At 41.8% G+C, this 19228-nt stretch overlaps 2 protein-coding genes across 4 annotated transcripts in view; both read left to right on the top strand.

Moving 5' to 3' along the window:
* ABCC8 (ATP binding cassette subfamily C member 8) overlaps positions 1 to 11741 on the top strand; it is a 76914-nt gene extending 65173 nt beyond the window's left edge. For both annotated transcript variants that reach the window (XM_013177603.3, XM_066997233.1), the window contains 10 exons: positions 196 to 298; positions 1715 to 1828; positions 2454 to 2574; positions 2730 to 2860; positions 3593 to 3671; positions 4587 to 4695; positions 6115 to 6218; positions 7029 to 7162; positions 8520 to 8582; positions 11094 to 11741. In XM_013177603.3, coding sequence (XP_013033057.2) covers positions 196 to 298; positions 1715 to 1828; positions 2454 to 2574; positions 2730 to 2860; positions 3593 to 3671; positions 4587 to 4695; positions 6115 to 6218; positions 7029 to 7162; positions 8520 to 8582; positions 11094 to 11231 — 1096 coding nt within the window. In that variant the 3' untranslated portion in view covers positions 11232 to 11741. The remainder of the gene's footprint in view (positions 1 to 195; positions 299 to 1714; positions 1829 to 2453; positions 2575 to 2729; positions 2861 to 3592; positions 3672 to 4586; positions 4696 to 6114; positions 6219 to 7028; positions 7163 to 8519; positions 8583 to 11093) is intronic.
* Positions 11742 to 16866: 5125 nt separating this feature from the next.
* Positions 16867 to 18883, top strand: KCNJ11 (potassium inwardly rectifying channel subfamily J member 11). Of its 2 annotated transcripts, XM_048070203.2 has the most exons (2): positions 17023 to 17152; positions 17241 to 18883. In XM_048070203.2, exon 2 carries the CDS (start codon positions 17257 to 17259, stop codon positions 18193 to 18195), a length of 939 nt encoding a protein of 312 aa, XP_047926160.1. In that variant the 5' UTR covers positions 17023 to 17152; positions 17241 to 17256; the 3' UTR covers positions 18196 to 18883. The 2 variants fall into 2 exon arrangements, with proteins under 2 accessions (XP_066853306.1, XP_047926160.1); XM_066997205.1 differs by having other exon boundaries at positions 16867 to 18883.
* Positions 18884 to 19228: the final 345 nt, after the last annotated feature.

Raw genomic sequence — 19228 nt, 5'->3', positions numbered from 1 at the left:
CACTTTACAGTTTACATGTGTCTAATACAAATCTATGAGTGATGTCACTCTGAACTACTGACAGGCTGACTTAAACCTGTGTCAAACTCCCCGTGAACACAGGTCCCCCAGAATTAAATATTACTTACTGTTTTAACAACATTCTAGGGCCTGACTGTTTTCTGTTTTTTTTTTTGTTTGTTTTTCTTCTTCAAGGTATGAAGCTAAATTTCGACAAAAGCTTCTTGAATACACAGATTCCAACAACATTGCTTCCCTTTTCCTTACAGCTGCTAATCGATGGCTAGAAGTTCGTATGGCAAGTACTTTTTTTTTTGTATACACAATGAATTGATTTAACTTCATTCCAAGCAATCTGATGAAGCACCCACAGTTATCCAGCCTCGTCTGTGTTCTTTGCCATAGATAGATAGATACATAGATAGATAGATAGATATCTGTACTGAACGTGTGCCCAAACCATCCAGAAAACTGAATGGAGTATGAATTTTTCCTGTAGCCTGCAGCTGTTTCTCCAAGACAGGAATAATTCTTAAAGGTCATATTTCTTCCTTTGTGTATGGAAGAGTGATCAGAGAGTTGCTCTGGCTGTGTTGCCAGCCAGAATGCATTTGTGAGACTGTTAGCCACTGCAGGCCTTTGCGTTGTCAGTCCCCCAGGAACATTTCAACATCCCAGAAGCTCTCTTAATAAGCAGAAGGATGCAGACAGGTTTTTGCCTGTTTTGGGTCATCTGAAGAATGCTGAACATACTCAGTTGCTCATTTCCTCAGAGTGCTTGGTAAAGTGGACTGGCATAAAAAATATTTATTAAAAATAATTCTTTGAAATTCAGTCAAGGAGTTTTATCTTGTAGATGATGATGTTTGTACCAGGCTTTGATAGATACAGGTGCAGTACTGCTGCTAATGGTAATGTGGGCTCTTTTTATGTGCTCTCAGTGTAAGTCATATTTTGTGTTTTTCTACCTCCATTTTGGACTCCATGTTAGGTGATGTCTTTTGCTACTTAAATTCTGCTAGTGAGTATAATAAGATTTTACTAGTCTTACAAGTTCAGTCATAGATGATCTGAAGTCTCAAATTCTGTCTCTTAATACCTGTGTCACGAAACAGTACAAACATAGAAGAATAACAGCTTCCCTCCAACAAAGTTCATTTTCTAGTCTGTTACATAGTTCTACTCAAAATCTTGTCTTTGAGAAGTCAAATCACTAATGATTTTAATTAAAGTGACAAAAGTCCATCCTGAGTAGACACAATCCAACTAATAGTTATGTGCTGTGCAAGAACAGCTTGTCTGAACAAATGTGATGGTAGCCACCCAGAAGCAACTGCCGTGCCTCCCAGCAGTTTGTCATCAGCCACAGAGAGGCTGTGCTCACAGAGGATCATGTGAGCATTTCTCTCACCTACCACAGGTAGCAACTGCATCGTTTCAGCCTTCTCCATGACATACTTAAGATACCTGTGTTGACTTTTCCAGAGGATCAGGAGTGCTGGTGCAACTCCTGTGTACAAAAGCATTCCCAAACAGCACAGCTATGCTAAAGGCAATGCGAATGGATTCACGGGCAGGGTCAGAGGAGTTATGTGCTGTCTTCTGCCTCTATTTTCAAACTGTGCAATGGGTTTAGTTTTTGGTATGCAAAGTTATGAGAACATTTTAGTCATTTGTAGACTTACAGTGATGGAGCTTATTCATATTCCTTCAGGAGTACATTGGAGCATGTGTGGTACTCATAGCAGCTGTCACTTCTATTACCAGTTGCCTGTATAGAAAACTCTCTTCAGGACTTGTAGGCTTGGGACTAACCTATGCTCTTATGGTAAGAATCTTGGGACCGTTCTTGTCTCTCCCAAACATTTTTTTTGTAATTCTTCAGGGTGCAAAGATGAACAAGAAGATCGAAGGTGTCTGTATATCTATCCATGGGTACTGTAACATCACTGAAACCAAGTGTTAACTTCAATTTCTATTCAGTGGTTGACATATTTGAGAGTACTCTTTTTCATTTTCTAGATGAAGTATTCACAGAAGCAGTAGTTCAACTATGTCAATCAAATATTGCCAAGTTGCATCACATTTTTATAATGTCTTCCATTGTGAATAATAATAGTTTCAGTGCATCAATTGTAATTATGAGCAAATACATCATTCCAGACTGTCAAACCTTTTTAGTTACCAAATGATGTCTTTCCACTTGTCTTTACTGTTTTCTTTCTTGTTTGCTGTTGGTGTAGATCTCCATAGTATCAATCTCTCTGTGCTCTGCAGTCAGGAAATGTAACCTGAAGTCATTGTTGTCACCCTGTTGATGTGTACAGTGAAGTTCATTCACAACTTCAGCTTACTAAGGCTGAACAAGTGTTCAGGAATATAAGGTGCATGCTGGTTGAATGATGCAAACTGCTAAAAATCTGGAATTTAGGAGTTTGTTTGCTTTATATCAGGTGTCTAACTATCTGAATTGGATGGTTCGTAACCTGGCTGATATGGAGATCCAGCTGGGTGCAGTGAAAAGAATCCATGGCCTTCTCAAAACAGAAGCTGAAAATTATGAAGGGCTCCTTTGTAAGTGCAGTTTTGTGCAGCATGCAGAAAGAGCTTGCTGAAATACTAATGATTTTGCAGTGTATTACCATGAATAACTCAGTAAATCACTTAATGAGATGATGAATTCATCATGAGAAGGTGGTTGTATTTGTTCCCCTATGCTCCTGGTACAGCTTCCTCACAGATTCCCCAGAACTGGCCAGACAGAGGCGAGATCCAAATCCAGAACCTCAGTGTCCGATATGACAGCAACTTAAAGCCAGTGCTAAAACATGTCAATGCCCACATTTCTCCAGGACAAAAGGTAAATAACTGAATTGATTTTGAAAAGCTTTTTAGACTAGCATATCATAGAAACCACAGACTTGGAAAAAAAAAAAAAAAAAACAAAAAAAAACAGTATGTTTTAATGACTGAATTACAGATTTTTTTTCTCTAAAAGAATGTAGTGCACTGGAGAGAGATCTGTTGGTTTTTTAGTTTGTTGTGCTTAGGAGTATATTACAGTGAGAAGTTAGAACTACACACTGCTTATCAGTATCCCAGTGCACTGCTGTCAGCACACAGTGATGAAAGAAGTGACAATGACCCCTTATTGTATTGGATCTACTTTCCATCATTCCCATGTGGCTCCCCTGCAGTTATTCCCATCGTTGCTCTTCTGCCTGATTGTGTCTCTTTTCTCTCAGTTGTTTTTCTCCTGCTTAATCCTGTTTGCCTGTGTCCTTCCTGCTCAACAAGGCCACCTCCAGATCCTAAGCTTTGCTGGCAGCACTGGTCAGCCCTCCTTCTGCTCCTCTGTGTCACTCTCCACTTGTTTCTGTACATAGGACTGGCCTTGATTTATCCCTAAATGCTCAGACCTTTAAAGACAAAGACTGTAATTAGGGATGCTGTTACGGCCAGTACAGTTTGACTGAACTGTCAGGAGTACGTGATGATCATGTAGATCGGAATAGTATCTCCATCTTAAATGTCGAATACAGACACTGTCCATTTCCACTCACTTGATGCTCATCGTCTTTCTGTGTCACAGATTGGGATCTGCGGCCGAACAGGCAGTGGAAAATCTTCCTTCTCTCTTGCATTTTTCAGAATGGTTGACACTTTTGAGGGTAAGATTACACTTTTTTGTGTTGGTCAAGCTTAGTTCCTGAATCTGCGTTGATATTCCTTTCCTGAATAGCAGCAGCTTTGAAGTGCACTTTTTGAATCTGAGATACGCTCTCTGGCCTCATTTAAGTATGGTGTCATCTGTCATCTAACAGCTGTGCCATTGACTAGCTGGATCAATAAAAATTCTCACTCTGCGTAACAGAAGCAAGAGTTCAGGAGTGACAGAAGACAGCCTTTTGTGCTGCTAAATCACAGCAGTAGGAGCAAAGAATAAAAGGAGAAAAGTGTTCAAGTATAAGCAAGGATCTGCACACCAGGCACAGAGCGGATTCACTGGGTCTGGAAGACTCCTCCACTGGGGACTGCAGCTTGGCCTGCTGCCCTGGAATTTCCTGCCATATTTGCTGCTGTGTGTGTGCCATGGCCACGTGCCTCAGAGGGTGTCTTCCTGTGCATCTTAAGAATCCTAGCCTCAGTTTCCCAGCCACATTGCCTACGGGGCCCTTACATGAAGCTAGACAGTTGTTGTATTTGAAGATAAAATTTCAAAGTGCTCAATAGTAATTTGGCTTTCTGAAATGACCATTTCCCTTGGTAACAAGTCCTTAATTGAAGTGAAGTCTTACCTTGTTGTTTGCTACATTTTTATTAATGGTCAAGCAGATAAGTAGTGTGTCTAACCATTCCTTAAAATAGTACAGGTCTACCTCACATTCTTCACAGCTGAGTCTTAGTCTTAAGAGAATTGTGCATGCTGCTTAACCAAAACTTGTTTCATTAGTGAATGAAGGGATATGCAATTCAAGGCCTGTTCCTGCTGTAATGTATTGCAAGCTGAAAGTGAGCCATGTCTTTGCCAGCAGCTGTGTGGCATGATAAACAGTCCAGCAGACTCTCCATTTTCTTTTGAATAGGAAGAATTATCATTGATGGTATAGATATCGCTAAGCTCCCCTTACAGACGTTGAGATCCAGGCTGTCAATCATTCTCCAAGATCCTATTTTATTCAGTGGAACAATCCGGTAAGCACTGAGCCCTAGCAATAAAAAAATAGTGACTATCTGCATTGTCCCATGTAATGACTTCTACAAAACCGCTGATAGCAAACTGTTCAGTTTTGGTCGCCTCAGTCGGAGTAGGCAGGAGCGCTGCTTTCTGTCTGTGCTTTGTACCTGCTGCTACCGGAGTGCACCTTCCCAGTGCCTGAGCCTGGGCAGCACACTGTCAGCAGAAGGCAGCCCATGCCTGGGAACTAGGGAGCATAACTACTGCTTCAGGATTGAGTCGTCAGTTTAGCCCACTAACAAACACACCGTCAAACACCCATAACCGCTCTGCACTTACTGAAACCTTTTTTCTCCTATGTGTTTTTGCTTCTGTCTGCCTTAAAAAATGAGATGGAGAAAATGCAGACTTAAAAAAAAAATAATAAATAAAATAAAAAGTAGAAAAAGGGGAAGCAGCAGAACTATATGAGAAGTACTGCAGGACTTCTAGGGTGTTTTATCTTGGAGCCTCTATCCTCTGTTGCTTTTCTAGTCTTTGAGATATTCTTTCATCTACGAGATCAAACACCTTGTTTATGCTTTACTTTTTTTTTCTACCTCTTCCTTCTTCTTTGAGAAGATGATGCAGTAAAAACAGTGGAAAAAAACACCATGGTTTCCACTAAATGTCACTCCCTACCTCAGTGTCATTCACCTTAGAAAGGAACAGTATAATCTTCAGTACAGAGTAGCATCACCTGCAGTTATAGTTTCTATAAGAAAAGTCATTAGAGTTCACTGAAAATGATGGAAGTTTCTGCCGTTTGCTGACTTGAGACTAATACAGATCCCAAGATTATCTCCTGAACTTCCCTGAATAAAGCATGATGCATTTATGTCAGATGACAAGGTGACTGTATACCTTTGTTTTAATAATTTACCTATTCAAAAATTTATTTCAGGGCCATCATTGATTACTCAGAGCACGTACAGTAGCAGTAAACAGTAAAAACAAAGTGTCCCATATCACTGAATCTTTTATTTCTGATTATCATTCTGTATATTAATATGATCTGAGATTCACATTCGTCGCTATCAATTTGGGGCCCCAGTAAGCAAAAATAACACTCATCTGTTCATAAATCCAAGATCTGTTCAGTTGTAGTGAAGACTTGCATTTCATAAATCATTATGAGGCTTATTTGTTCTTTTTAGCACTTCCTTATCGCTAAGGGACAAAGGGACATACTGGATTTAAAAGGAGAGATGGCAGAATGAGAGATGTTAAATGGTGACCAAGTCTGCTGAATTCAGTGGATTTATACCAGTAAGAGATGGCAGGTCTTTAGCATATGATTCCAGTTATTTGTGGGTTTGTTTCTGGGCACACCAAAAGAAGAAATACATTGCAGAAGTTGATACTAACTAATGTTCTTGAATTGCATCTAACTGTAGGTTTAACTTGGACCCGGAGAAGAAGTGCACTGACAGCATGCTGTGGGAAGCACTGGAAATAGCACAGCTCAAGCATGTGGTGAAAGCGCTACCTGGGGGCCTAGGTAATGAGACTTCCTTCTTGCGAAGATTGCATCCGCTGTTTACAACAGAACAGCGTTTCACACTGCCTATTTATTAGAAAGGCAGTTGCTGAAGGGAAACCTTCTGAGGTTTCTGGAAGGTGACAAAAAGTGCTTGCCTGCAGGCAAAGGTGCTAGATCCATCTAATTCCCTTACCAACTGCACCTGTGGGGCAGAATCCTGTTTCTATTTCAAATTAATGGTAAAATGGTTTTATTTCAGTATGTCTTTGTTACGAAGTATTGTGGCTCATGAGTCTTGTGCATTCAGATAAGATGTCAACAAGTCAGGTATTATATAGAATATGTTCTTTTGCATTTTACAATATTCCATTGCGCAGAGAAGAATTCAAAGGGGGAATGAAAGTTTAAAGGTGTGAATTATTTGGTTACGCAAAAGCAAGCAAAAACTTGACAATAAAGATGCACACACACAAAACCGAAAACCACAGACCCTTAAAATGCTAAGTTAGAAAGCCTGAGAGTAAAGAAATGATGGCTGTCCCGTGGACGGTGATGCAGGGCCCTAGACTGCACGCATTTCAGAGAAATTCGCTCTTAAACATCCTCAGCTACTTTGATGTCTAATAGGTATAAAGAACATAGTGACACGGAAGTACTGGTTATTTTGAGCAGTAGATATAAGCAGACAAAATTGGGCCATCAGCAGCTTCAGAGGGTAGGAAATGTTACTTTGAAAATCTTTATGCTGAAGGCGAGACAGATGCTCTGCTCTGATCCATCCCTCTCATCCACACCTCACAAATAATGTTTTTGCTGTATCCTTTCCAGATGCTATAGTCACAGAAGGGGGTGAAAATTTTAGCCAGGGCCAAAGACAGCTGTTCTGCTTAGCAAGGGCTTTTGTGCGGAAGACTAGCATCTTCATCATGGATGAAGCCACAGCATCTATTGACATGGCAACGGTGAGTTTGGAATGTTTCCAATTTCTTTTTTTCTTTGTGAGGGAGACAAATGTTAATATTAAAAGAAATTGAGAAGATGATTGTCTACGCCGTAACATGCTTATACCATATTTATTGCAGACTTGTTTATAAGTCCAGGTGGTTGTGCATCATTGCAAACTAGTCTAAAGTGCTTTTAAATCATTTTTTTCTGGGAATTTAAAAGTTATTACAGCATTGTTTGCTTTAGGAAAATGAAGTGTGTTATTTTTGTTGGCAGTTTGATTTCCTAAAGTAAACAAAGCTTTGGAAGGTCAGCTGCAGTGGTCAGTGAAGGGTAAATTGGCAAGCAAACAAATTTTCCCAGCATGGTGCACAGGACAAGTCAGGAAGTTGGAAGTCTTGAAAGCAGGGTCAAAGAAATAAACAAAGACATACTGGATTATTGCATTAATTGCCTGAAATTGCTAGACAGAGGTTAAACCACACAATAATAGCACACTGACTGGATTTTAGCCAAATAGAACAGTACGTTCTTAGGATTTTTTACTTGGTTATGTTGTTATGAGAAATGTTTCGGTGTTCTTCGTGATGACAGTAGTCTATGAGTGAATAATGTAATTGGATGGCAGTTATTAAAACAGTTATGATTTTTAATTCTGTAAAATGTTAGTGTGGTAAATGTCAGTACGGTTGGGAATTACACTGTACACAGCCCAGTTAAAATGCATTTTGAATTTTGATGAAGTAAGGATGCAGTTCATCCCTTGGGATATGTGTCTAAAGAACAGATGATAGCAAACAAAGGTGTCTGTGCTAGTGGTGTGCAAGCAGTCTGGTACACAACGTGTTTCCTAAACAGGAATGGATGAGTACTGGTTGAGTGAGAACTACACGTTAAAACTATCATAAATTCTTCTTCAGTGTTAAATATGCCAGGATCAGCACACTCCCATGCTTATCCCTGCCACCCCATGGTATTAGAAGTCCCCAGTGTGCAGGGACATGCCTGGGCTTCCAGCAGAATGAAGAATATACTGCAGAGGTGTCAGCATGCATGCAGCCTGGCAGCACCCTGAATTTGTCTTTAATTTACTACACTGTAAAACTGAGATCAGGATAGTGGGGCTTTGGGAGCCGTAGTGCAGCTCATGTGCACGCAGCACAATGGCACAGAAGCCCAGAGGGAATGCAGGTGGCAGGAGCAAGCAGGGCTAACTGGAGACCACTGACTTAAGTTCTGACATGGAGTTAATTTTTCATTTCTGCAACAAAGGATGTAATAATCAGCGGTTATTTAAGGCTTCTTCAGAGTATCTGTGTGCCTACTGTGTAACTTCTGTTCTACGAAAAGCAACAAATGTTTTCCTTTTCGTAGGAGAACATCCTCCAGAAGGTAGTCATGACTGCATTTGCTGACCGTACTGTGGTTACAATAGCAGTAAGTACAGTCTCTACTGCCGTTCTAATCCAAACAAGAATCAGAAAGGCCCCATTTGTTCATTCTTGTCAACACTAAGAACTTTGTGAATTTGGCCATTAATCTTTTTTTTTTTTATTGCAGTGTTTAAGCTTTCTTTTCCATTCTAAACTACTTTCTTATTTAGATACATAACAACAGTTTCTTAAATGTGTTGCTTGGTGCTAATTCTGATTACCTGCAAAGGCATACAAGTTTGTGGTCTATTTTTGTTCACCCATTTTAGGCTAATTTCTAATACAACATGACTTTGACTATTGTGAAATATAAGTTTTCTCAAGCTAAAATAATGATTTAACTAAGAAAGTGTAAAATTACGTGATTAGTTCTGCCACAGGATAGAGCAATTTTGATTCAGTATTTAAACAAATGAAGGAGAATTTTACTGACTTCTAAAAACCACTCCATCCCTGCTGACAGTGATTGAATTTAGGTTTGCATGTTCTTGAAATGGTAACACAAAGATCTCAAGTATTTATAAATAAAATTGTTTATTGACCTGAATCAAAGCAGTTGGCTTGACAAATATGTCAGAACTAATACATCTCTTTGTCCTCTATTTTGTAAAAATACACATTTCAGGGAGCTGAAATACAGTAATTTTGCTTCTTAATATTTAAAGATCAAGCACAATGCCAAAAATGTATGGTCAAGAATAGTACAGCATCTTTTTCTTTACACTTAGCAGATGTCTAACAGAAAACCTGATTTATCTCATGGTATCCATTCATTGTGTCTTTACAAGAAAAGCAAAGGAATAATAAGCACACTATTTCCTTGTTTTTCTGCATGAAAATACTGAGTTGCACTGCATTGTGCATTTGTGTATCTTTTTGTTTGGAGATGGGCTGAGGAAGTTCTGTTTATTAGCCTTTCATTCTCTTAGTTTTAAACCACACAATTCAAACAAACAGCATTTTGGAGTAAAGTTGTTCAATGTTTTTACTTCTAATTGTAAATGCAGTCTATGGAGGGTGGGTTTGTATTTGAAATGTTCTTTGGTAGAAACAATGTGTTGTTTGTGCTTAGGAAGAAAAGTAGTATTGGGTCTATGTTATCATCTATGGTACTTTACCAGGATGGCAGCACTGATTGTGGTCAGACAAGGGCAGTGAGTACAACTGGAATGTGACATTTCGGTCCCCTCCCCCTGCCTGTGGTCTGGATAAATGTCACATAAAGACTGCAGCAGACATGTGACTTGTAGATGCCATCAGTGATTATTTTATAGAACACCTGGCTAGGAAGCCACAGAAGGAAATAGAAGACTTGTTTTGATCCTGAGGGTGCCCAAAATCAGATTGAGAACCTTATGGGTGAAGAGTTATTGTGTAACAGGCACCATAGTGTTCTGAGATTAAATATCCCTGCAGGAGGAATACAAACCAAAAATGTAATGCAGTTACACTCACCTTTAAAAAGTGGAATTCTGTAAAAATTAGGAGGCTTGCTATAAATTTTAAAAAAAAAAAAAAAAAAAGGAAGAAAATAATATGATGGGGATCATGAAAATTACTGAAGGATTTTATTCAAAAATCATAGAGCCAATGCATGCTTTTTATTAGGAAAGGCTTGAGTAAGGGTAGAAAGAAGCAGGTATGGCTAAACAAATAAAGAAGGCTATTAGAAACAAGGAGACATTCTTGTAAAACGTGAACTCACAGCCAAATGAAGAAAACAGAAATGATCAAAAGCGTATATACATAACAGATATAGCAATTGCAATAAGGCAGGCCAAAAAAAAAAAAAAAAGAGGAAAAATAAAGCATATGAAAGCAACTTCCAGAAGGCATTAAAAATGATAGTGAATCCCTTAAACACATCAGGAGCAAGAAACCCATTGGTTTATAGGGCCATTTGATGTTGAGTACATGAAAGGAACACACAGGAAAGAGAAAGATACTGCAGAAAAACTAAATGAATTATTTGTAGTATTCACTGTGGAAGAAACTGGGGAGGTTTCTTCCCAATAAAATAAGTTAATCAAATTTTTATGTGGAAAGAATGTGAACGGAAAATCTTTATGAAAATTCAAGGGGAAACATAGGCAAGGTCATAGGAGAGACATCCCTTCAGCTTTACAAATGGACAAACCACAGCAGGCTCAGGAAAACCCCTGATCTAGAAGCACGCTGGGACTGGGAGAGTACTTGAGAGCAGTACCACACGAGCTTGCCCTGTTCCCAGTCCTCCTGGCAGCAATTCTTGGTAGCAGGCATCTGGACTGGGGGTGTCCTTAGCCTAAGCTCACGTGACCATTCATACTCAGGTATTATGTGTGTTTAGGTATTTGAATATCTACATGGATCTTGATCTTCATATTTGGCTGCAATATTTGCATAGTAAATCAGGATGTAACGTAGGATAAAGTCATCTTAATCAAACTTGATGGGAAGACTAATTTCTGGAAGGCTGTCTTATCCTGGAATGTATTTGGTAGGTATACTGAACTGGCATTTTATTTGTTTTCAGCACCGCGTGCACACGATCCTGAATGCAGATTTGGTTATTGTAATGAAGAGAGGGGTTATTTTGGAATACGACAAGCCTGAGGTTCTGCTAGAACGAGAAGACAGTGTATTTGCTTCTTTTGTACAAGCAGATAAGTAGTAAAAATAAATGAAGCATTTTAAAGTAAAATTGTATTACCTATTTTCTAAAAATGTAAAATACCTGTAAATAAATACTATTTCATAATAAAACTGAGGTTTTCCTTTTTTAATAAAATGTGCTATTTCTCCATCTAAAGTATTAATGAATTATCCATGTACTCTCCTCTTTTGTATAGTACTATTCTTTTTTATTTTGCTGCCAAAGAATCCTGAAATATGGTTAACAGAACCTACATGGATGAAGTACGACAGGATACACATAAACAAAAACATAGCCAGCATGGACTTTCTGTGTAACTCATAAATCTCTCTTGTCATTTTATTACCATGTTATTTTTTATGCATCGTAGCCCTGCTGTAGATAATGCTTATTATTGACTAATGCAGAAAGAAATTATATACCAAAGGTATTTCTGGAAAGCCTGTATCTCTTTTAATCATATGACTATGTAAAGCTTTAATATCTAAATATAAAATCTATAAAACTTTTTATTGCAGTTTATTGATACTGCTTGTGTCTCTTGGTCTCTTCTTTAATACCTTTAAGAAATTAATCACAGTCTAATTCCCTTAGTCTTTCTTAGGCTGCCTTGCCTCTACCCCTGCTGAATCATGTATTGATTCCCAAGGGCCAGACTCCCTCCCACATAGTGAGGAAACGAAGAGGCCGGAGGCTGTGATAAGGTATCAGTATTTAATGCACACTGTTTCCAAAGCACTGCAGATACAACAATTCATCTAGAAATTATCCTTCCAAATGTGGTAAACAAACGGTATTAAACCTTACACTGTAGCTCAGAGCCACGGGGACTCAACTCATTCTCTCCTAATTTCACATAATTCACCCACTGTCACACTGTTTCTAGATTCACTGTGATCCTCACCCATATATACTCAAGATTAAGCACTGAAATTATCCTAATTTAGCTGGACAACTACTTATTCCTGTCCAATCAATTAACTGTGGCAATCATTCTAGGAGTAATTAATGACTAAGCAGTTAGAATGTCAGGGACCCAATGGAAGATAAAAATCAATTTTTCACTGGTATTCTTTTTATAGCATTTTCTTTCACATCCCTTTTTGCCTCCCCCTATTTGAAGAACTCAAAGCATTTGGGGAAAGTACTTTGTGTGTTTTTTTCTCCTCTCTTTAGCCAGCTAAATTAATTTGAAATCTATTTTTAAGAGTTCAGTTCCTAGAGGCAGACATCTCCATGTTCTCATGGGGTACATGATATTTTTAATGCATTACTTCTCTTCTAGCACTGCAGCAGAAAGCAGAGGAAAGAGAAGAACTGTTGCTGTTTAAGCAGTGTTACCACTTCCCCAGGGGAAACAGCTTAGTGATAGGACTGAGTAGGTCAGGTTGATGGTCGGGCTCAGTGACCTTGAAGGCCTTTTCCAACCTAGATGATTCTATGATGCTGTCACTTGCACAGCACCTAAGGGCACTAACTTGGGCCAGAGAACATTTGACCAACAGAAGAGTGTAGCTCGTGCTACACTCCTGGTTAAAGTGCAGAGGGAGAATATGGTCACGCAGACAAAATGCGTAAGCTCTTGTCATTGCCAGCTGAAGAGAGAAAAGGGGTAGCTGGAGACATCTGGGAATCATTTTGCTGAGTAGCTTCAAAGAAAAAATAGCTGCCCTAGTATCGGTGTATGTTCACCCTGAGACACCGGGCGTCTCATGAAAGCTAGGAAAGGAGAAATTGGATGCAGGTGACTGTATCCTTCCAGGGCAGCAGGAGGTCACAGTGAGTGCCAAATAGGTTCCTGCTACTGCCACTGTGTGCTGCCTCCTAACTGCCCAGCACCAGCCTAACGCAAGTATTCATCCCATAAAGACTTAGGAAATCACCACTCTGCAGGACTTGCCTGGAAAGGGATGCAAGGGAGCAAAACACACAGCTCATCATGATTTTTGGAAGTGGAAGACCGTATTAGATCTTGAAGTTATAAAACATAAGATCGTAAAGTGCAAGTGACTTTGTAATTGGGGGTAGGTTTCCATTGTAAATGGGGCTTACATTTCATAAGGCATCATTGCAGGACAGCAGGGTATGAGAGTTGGTTTGTAGCCAAATATTATACATCTTTTTCATGGTATCACACTACCAGATAAATGTGTGAACATAGAGGCCTCTTAGCTGCCACTTGGACAGAAGACATTTTATGTTTCCTCAGTGTATTTTTACCTGTTTATATGGGGCCAAATCCCAGAGAGTTTGTGCTCCCTAACTCCAAAGGCTTGGCGTCTCAACAGTGAGCAGAAGCCATATCTAAAAAGATTATTCAATGGTGGGAGCTGTAAAGTCAGAGATGATGGAAAGCTCACTGCTGTTATTGGGTCTTTTAACCTGTTGCTTTGGGTCGGATGGTCCAGAAGTCCCTGTTGAATCAGGCTCACAAACATACAAAGCACAGCAATAGCGCATTACTAAGCAAAGTATTGCACTAGATGAGAACAAGACAGCCCCAGAGCAGCCATGTGAGGATGGGGAGCTGTCACATCTAGACCCTATTTCTCCTCTAGCATGGGGCTTGGCTCAGTCCCAAAGATGTTGGCAGGATAGGCTGCCCCTGGCAATGCAACCAGGGCTTTTTCCACCCTGCTGCCTTCCATAAAGACTTCCACTCCACAAACATCTTTTTGTCTTTATCCCCTTGTCTCACCACAGCCACTTCATCCTGTTGCACTCATTTCTAAGGGAATGCTGTTTTCTTGGAAGGCCAAGAAGCACAGCGTGCCTGCCACATTAGCCCTCTTCCATCTCTGCTCATGCCTTCCTCTGCGATTTTGAATGGCCAGCTCTGATCTCTGCTCTGTTTCCCTGCTCATACAGCGAGGGCATTTGTGAGGCTTAGTTCAGGTTAGGCTAGCACCACATAACCCTTGAAACAAAGGTCTATTTCCACAGGTGCCAAATCAATTTTAAGTTAATAGTTATAGTAATATCTTATTGGTAGTCATTAAATTAGGAAAAAGCAGAAGAAAATGTTTTGAAATGTAAAAACTATTTCATGGATGAAAACAATGTACCCTGCATGATTCCACACTACAGCCTTCAAGTGTGGGTTTGTTCCTGTGAGCCCAATTTGTTCAGCAGCTCTTAACACAAATATGTTGGCTCACACCAAAGATCTGTCACTTTTCTCCTTTAAGTATCTGTCACTTGATCCACAAAGACAGGGCTTCTTTTCGTTCTGCTCTAGAAATTCTTCAGCAGAAGCCACTTGCCTTCCTGTCCTAACTAAACCAACAAGTGCTGGATAGGAAACAGTGAAGGAAAAGAAGGTAAGTGGAAGATGACAGTCCCAATAAAGAACAGAAGGGGAAACAAGGGAACACCCTTCTAGCACTATAGAGTTCAGGATTCCTTAAACCAACAGGGTAAACATGTTCATGCAGCACTCCTTGCTGCAGTAGGCTGCACGGGTCATTCCTAGCACCAGCCTAGGAAGCAATTCACCTTTCTGATACATGGGCTTTAAAACACACTGCCACCTTGATGCATTTTTTTCATTCTACACTCATGTAGTTGCCGCCCTCTGGAGGAAGAGGTACAGAATAAGACAACGCTGAGAGAAAAGCAAGAAAAAAAGTGCAGCAAAGGCATGTCTGTTTCCATCTCTGTAAAAGAGTGACATGCTACCAGTACGTACTACTACTACATGATGGTGCAGAGCCTCTTTATGATCACTTCAGAAGTGCTGGAAATAACTGTGAGCTGCCCTCGGAGAATCGCACTTTTCAGAAGTAATGTTTCAGATTGCTTTTTTTTTTTTCAAATGTTTAGGAAAAAAGTACAAAAGATCATTTTTAAAGTTAAATTGTATATACAAACCATGTACTTGGAGCATTTAAATTTTAGCCTTTTGTTTTGTTTGGTGCAGGTGGCATATTCACAGCAAGAACACACAAAGTGTCTAGCAGAGAAAACAATACAGAGAAGAAGTATCTTTGGCCAAGTTCAGCAGCCTGGCAGCCAGGTTCCAGGACACCTTGTTGTCATTTCAGTATTATTTATCAAAGCAGCTAGAAAGGTGACCCAGAACAAGAGAAAAAGTGGAGTATTGGGAAATCAATCCTGTCAGAAAGAACATTAGCGTCCAAGGACATGCAACTAGTCATAGTAGAATAGCAGTAGTAGAAATAGCCTCAAATAACAGTAAGCAATTAATTACAAGTCCTATAATGCTTGCTTAGAGACCTCAAAATGATTATTTAGAAAATACTAATTCTGATATCCCTTAGTAGGCTACAGTTAGCAGCTGTTGGTGGTGAAAGTTAATTCCAACCTCCTCACCTGGCTGGCTCCCAGCCAGCAGCTGGGCAATTGCATTGCCCCCGCAATCAATAACTGCTTACCGTGTACACCAGAGCACTTAAGAGCCAAAACTGAAGGGAAAGTCCACCAACACACGCAATTAGAAAAACACAGTATTAAATCCACTAGCACTTAAGAAAAAAACCCTTATCCAGAATATGCTAGGATGCTTTAGCAAACCTACAACTTTGGTGTCTAGACTGAAATAGAAAGAAAATACTTAATCAGAGTAAGTAAACACGATGGAGAATATTGCTATTTAATCAGCACGACAAAAATGTCAGAGTGTTTTTAAATAACCCATCTTGTCCCAAAGACATGCCCTTATCTGTACACATATATATGTATTTATACGCACACCAGCACCATACCATTACACGCAAGTTCTTGTGTCCTGCCTCTTTTTGTTCTGCCTTCTGGCAATTTTGGTGTCTTTGTCACCACGGGTTAACGATTTGCAGCCAGCTCACTCCTTTGCAACTTTTACCACTATTTAGGCAGTAGACATTTTCCTGAGATGTCAGCTGCCATTACAGCTCAAGTCATTTCACCAGATCCTTGGTTCAGAAAAAGCCTTCCTTAGTAAGGCTGAATAACGCTGGCAAATTTCATGAGAGTGAGTGGGAATGAGCCCTTTAATTCCAGATCTCTTTTTAACCATTACACCCTCGGCCTTGGCCTCTTCAAGCAAGTTTCTTCCCACTCCCTGCCTGAATTTCTCATTAGCTATAAGCTTACACCAAAATGCATAGGCAAATTGCAGGAATTCGAGACTTTTTTTTTTTTTCCTTCTGTTGAAGATTTCATTTTACAGAGAATCCCCCAAATCATTTTCCCCTCAGTTTCACCCAATTATCACCCGACCTGCAATCACGCCGGGTAGCCGGCGCTAATGGAAGCCAGCAACTGGCGGCGAGTCCGACCTCGAGCAAATATTGACAGAAACGGCTTCCAGAGGCCGGGGGGGACGCTCGCACCGCCCGCGCTCCCCTTTCCTGAGGTAAACCTGGGGTAAAAACGTAACGAGAAACGCCCCCGGCGCTCACCGGGGAGCCGTTTCCCCCCGGGACGACGATCGGGAGCGGCGCCCGTTACCCGCGGACCGTTACGCGGAGCTCCGCGCGCGCGCGCAGGGGGCGCCGCCTCAGCGCCTCGTCCCTCAGCGCCTCGTCCCTCAGCGCCCCGGGGCCGTTCCCGGCTCGCCGACCGCCACCCCCGAGGCCGCGACCGGCCGAGCCCGGCCCCGCACGCCGAGAACCTCGGCGTGTGGGGCCGGGCTCGGCCGGTCGCGGCCTCCGGGGCGCCGCCTGGCGGCCCCGTCCCTTCCCCGCTGCGGCGGCGCCGTGAGCCCGTTCGGCCCCCGCCCCCGGCGGCAGCGGGAGCGGGCATGGGGCGGCGCTGAGCGGCGGAGCGGCGGCGGGGAGCCATGCTGTCGAGGAAGGGGATCATCCCCGAGGAGTACGTGCTGACCCGGCTGGCGGAGGATGTGCCGGAGCACGCCCGGTACCGAGCCCGGGAGCGGCGGGCGCGCTTCGTGGGCAAGAACGGCGCCTGCAACGTGGCCCACAAGAACATCCGCGAGCAGGGCAGGTTCCTGCAGGACGTCTTCACCACGCTGGTGGACCTCAAGTGGCCCCACACGCTGCTCATCTTCACCATGTCCTTCCTCTGCAGCTGGCTGCTCTTTGGCATGGTCTGGTGGCTCATCGCCTTCGCCCACGGAGACCTGGACCACAGCACTCGGCTGCAGCGGGACCCGGCCAGGGCGGCGGAGGGGGTCCCGGACGGCTTTGTGCCCTGCGTGACCAGCATCCACTCCTTCACCTCCGCCTTCCTCTTCTCCATCGAGGTGCAGGTGACCATCGGCTTCGGGGGACGCATGGTGACGGAGGAGTGCCCGGCCGCCATCCTGGTGCTGATTGTGCAGAACATCGTGGGGCTGGTGATCAACGCCATTATGCTGGGCTGCATTTTCATGAAGACCTCGCAGGCCCACCGCCGTGCCGAGACCCTCATCTTCAGCAAGCACGCGGTCATCGCCCTGCGGGAGGGCAAGCTCTGCTTCATGCTGAGGGTGGGCGACCTCCGGAAGAGCATGATCATCAGCGCCACCATCCGCATGCAGGTGGTGAAGAAGACGGCCAGCCTGGAGGGGGAGGTGGTGCCCCTCAACCAGATCGACATCCAGATGGAGAACCCCGTGGGGGGCAACAGCATCTTCCTCGTCTCCCCACTCATCATCTACCACGTGATAGACAAGAACAGCCCCCTCTACGACATCTCCCCTGTGAACCTGCACCACCATGAGGATCTGGAGATCATCGTCATCTTGGAAGGGGTGGTGGAGACCACCGGCATCACCACTCAAGCCAGAACCTCCTACCTGGCAGATGAAATCCTCTGGGGCCAAAGATTCGTGCCCATAGTGGCAGAGGAAGATGGGCGATACTCTGTGGACTATTCTAAATTTGGCAACACAGTGAAAGTGCCCACCCCTTCATGCACTGCCAGGCAGCTGGAGGAGGACAGGAGCATCATGGACACCATGCCATTATCCCCGAAAGGCACCATAAGGAAGAGGTCTGTCAAGCTAAAGCCCAAGTTCACCATAACCGATGAGCCTTCCTGATGCCTTTTGACGGGGAAGCTCTGTTAGGGCTTTGTGTCTGAAAGATCTCATAAACTCAAAACACTGAGGTGGCCTCTGTTGCTTTTTTTAAAATTCAGGTTGGTAGAACAAGGTATGTTCTGGTGTTATTTATTGTGGGATAAATCTAAAGCTAATTATATTTTTTTAAAGGTGCAAGAGATTTCAAGCAGCACTGTATGAGTAGGAAAATCATGATCTGCAGCTTTAAATTTCAGTTCAGACTGTCGTATTTAGTTGCACGATCATTTTGTATTGATTAATCTGCAGGTAATTACATATTTTTCTCAAAAAATAAATGTATATTTATTCTCGGAGATTGCAGTACTTAGGGTCTTGCAGTGTATGTCCTAAAGTCGGTAGATTTTAACTGTATTTTTCTAACTTGAACAATCATATATAATATAGCAAAATAAAATAATTAATAAAGTCAGCTGAATTTAAATGATAACAAAAAGGTCAGGCAGTGCTATACATGACGTAAGACCAGATCTAGGACTGTTTATGCTATTACACTCTATGTCTTAAAGAAATTAACTGCTGGATTTGCTTCATCCATATTGTATTGTATGAAGCCACTCCTACTACATGCAATATGAAATGTATTTGAATATTTAATTTTGTTTATTTTAAAACCCTTTACACTTCCCAAATAAAACATTCAAGAATACCTTTTTGGACTGCATATTTCTGATAGTAAGCAATGAGTTGCCTTTAAAAAGAGCAGCAGAACTGAGATTAATTATAAATAGGAAAAAAATCTGTATTCTTATTGTCTGAAGGGAGAGGAGGAATGGCCCCTCCTTCCACACACTGAGCCACACAGCAATGGGATACCCAGTAAAAAAATTAATCTCTGCTTTAGGTCAGAGTGAATTCTGTTAGATAATCAGGAAATATAAATAGAATTAGATATTTTAGCTGAAAGGGCAGTGCTGTATGCTGGAATATATCTGCATTCAGTGGGCAAAACTGCTTAGTCCTTTCCCTTTTGTGAAAGAAGCAGAGGTTTTCT

The sequence above is a fragment of the Anser cygnoides genome, chromosome 5 (assembly GCF_040182565.1).
Source record: "Anser cygnoides isolate HZ-2024a breed goose chromosome 5, Taihu_goose_T2T_genome, whole genome shotgun sequence".
NCBI lineage: Eukaryota > Metazoa > Chordata > Aves > Anseriformes > Anatidae > Anser > Anser cygnoides.
Note: the sequence above shows the minus strand (reverse complement) of the source record. Positions and strands in the feature narration are given on the sequence as shown.

Bases quoted from the DNA above. Each gene is read 5' to 3' on its own strand.
- KCNJ11 (XM_066997205.1), top strand. From the start codon at position 16,993: ATGCTGTCGAGGAAGGGGATCATCCCCGAGGAGTACGTGCTGACCCGG.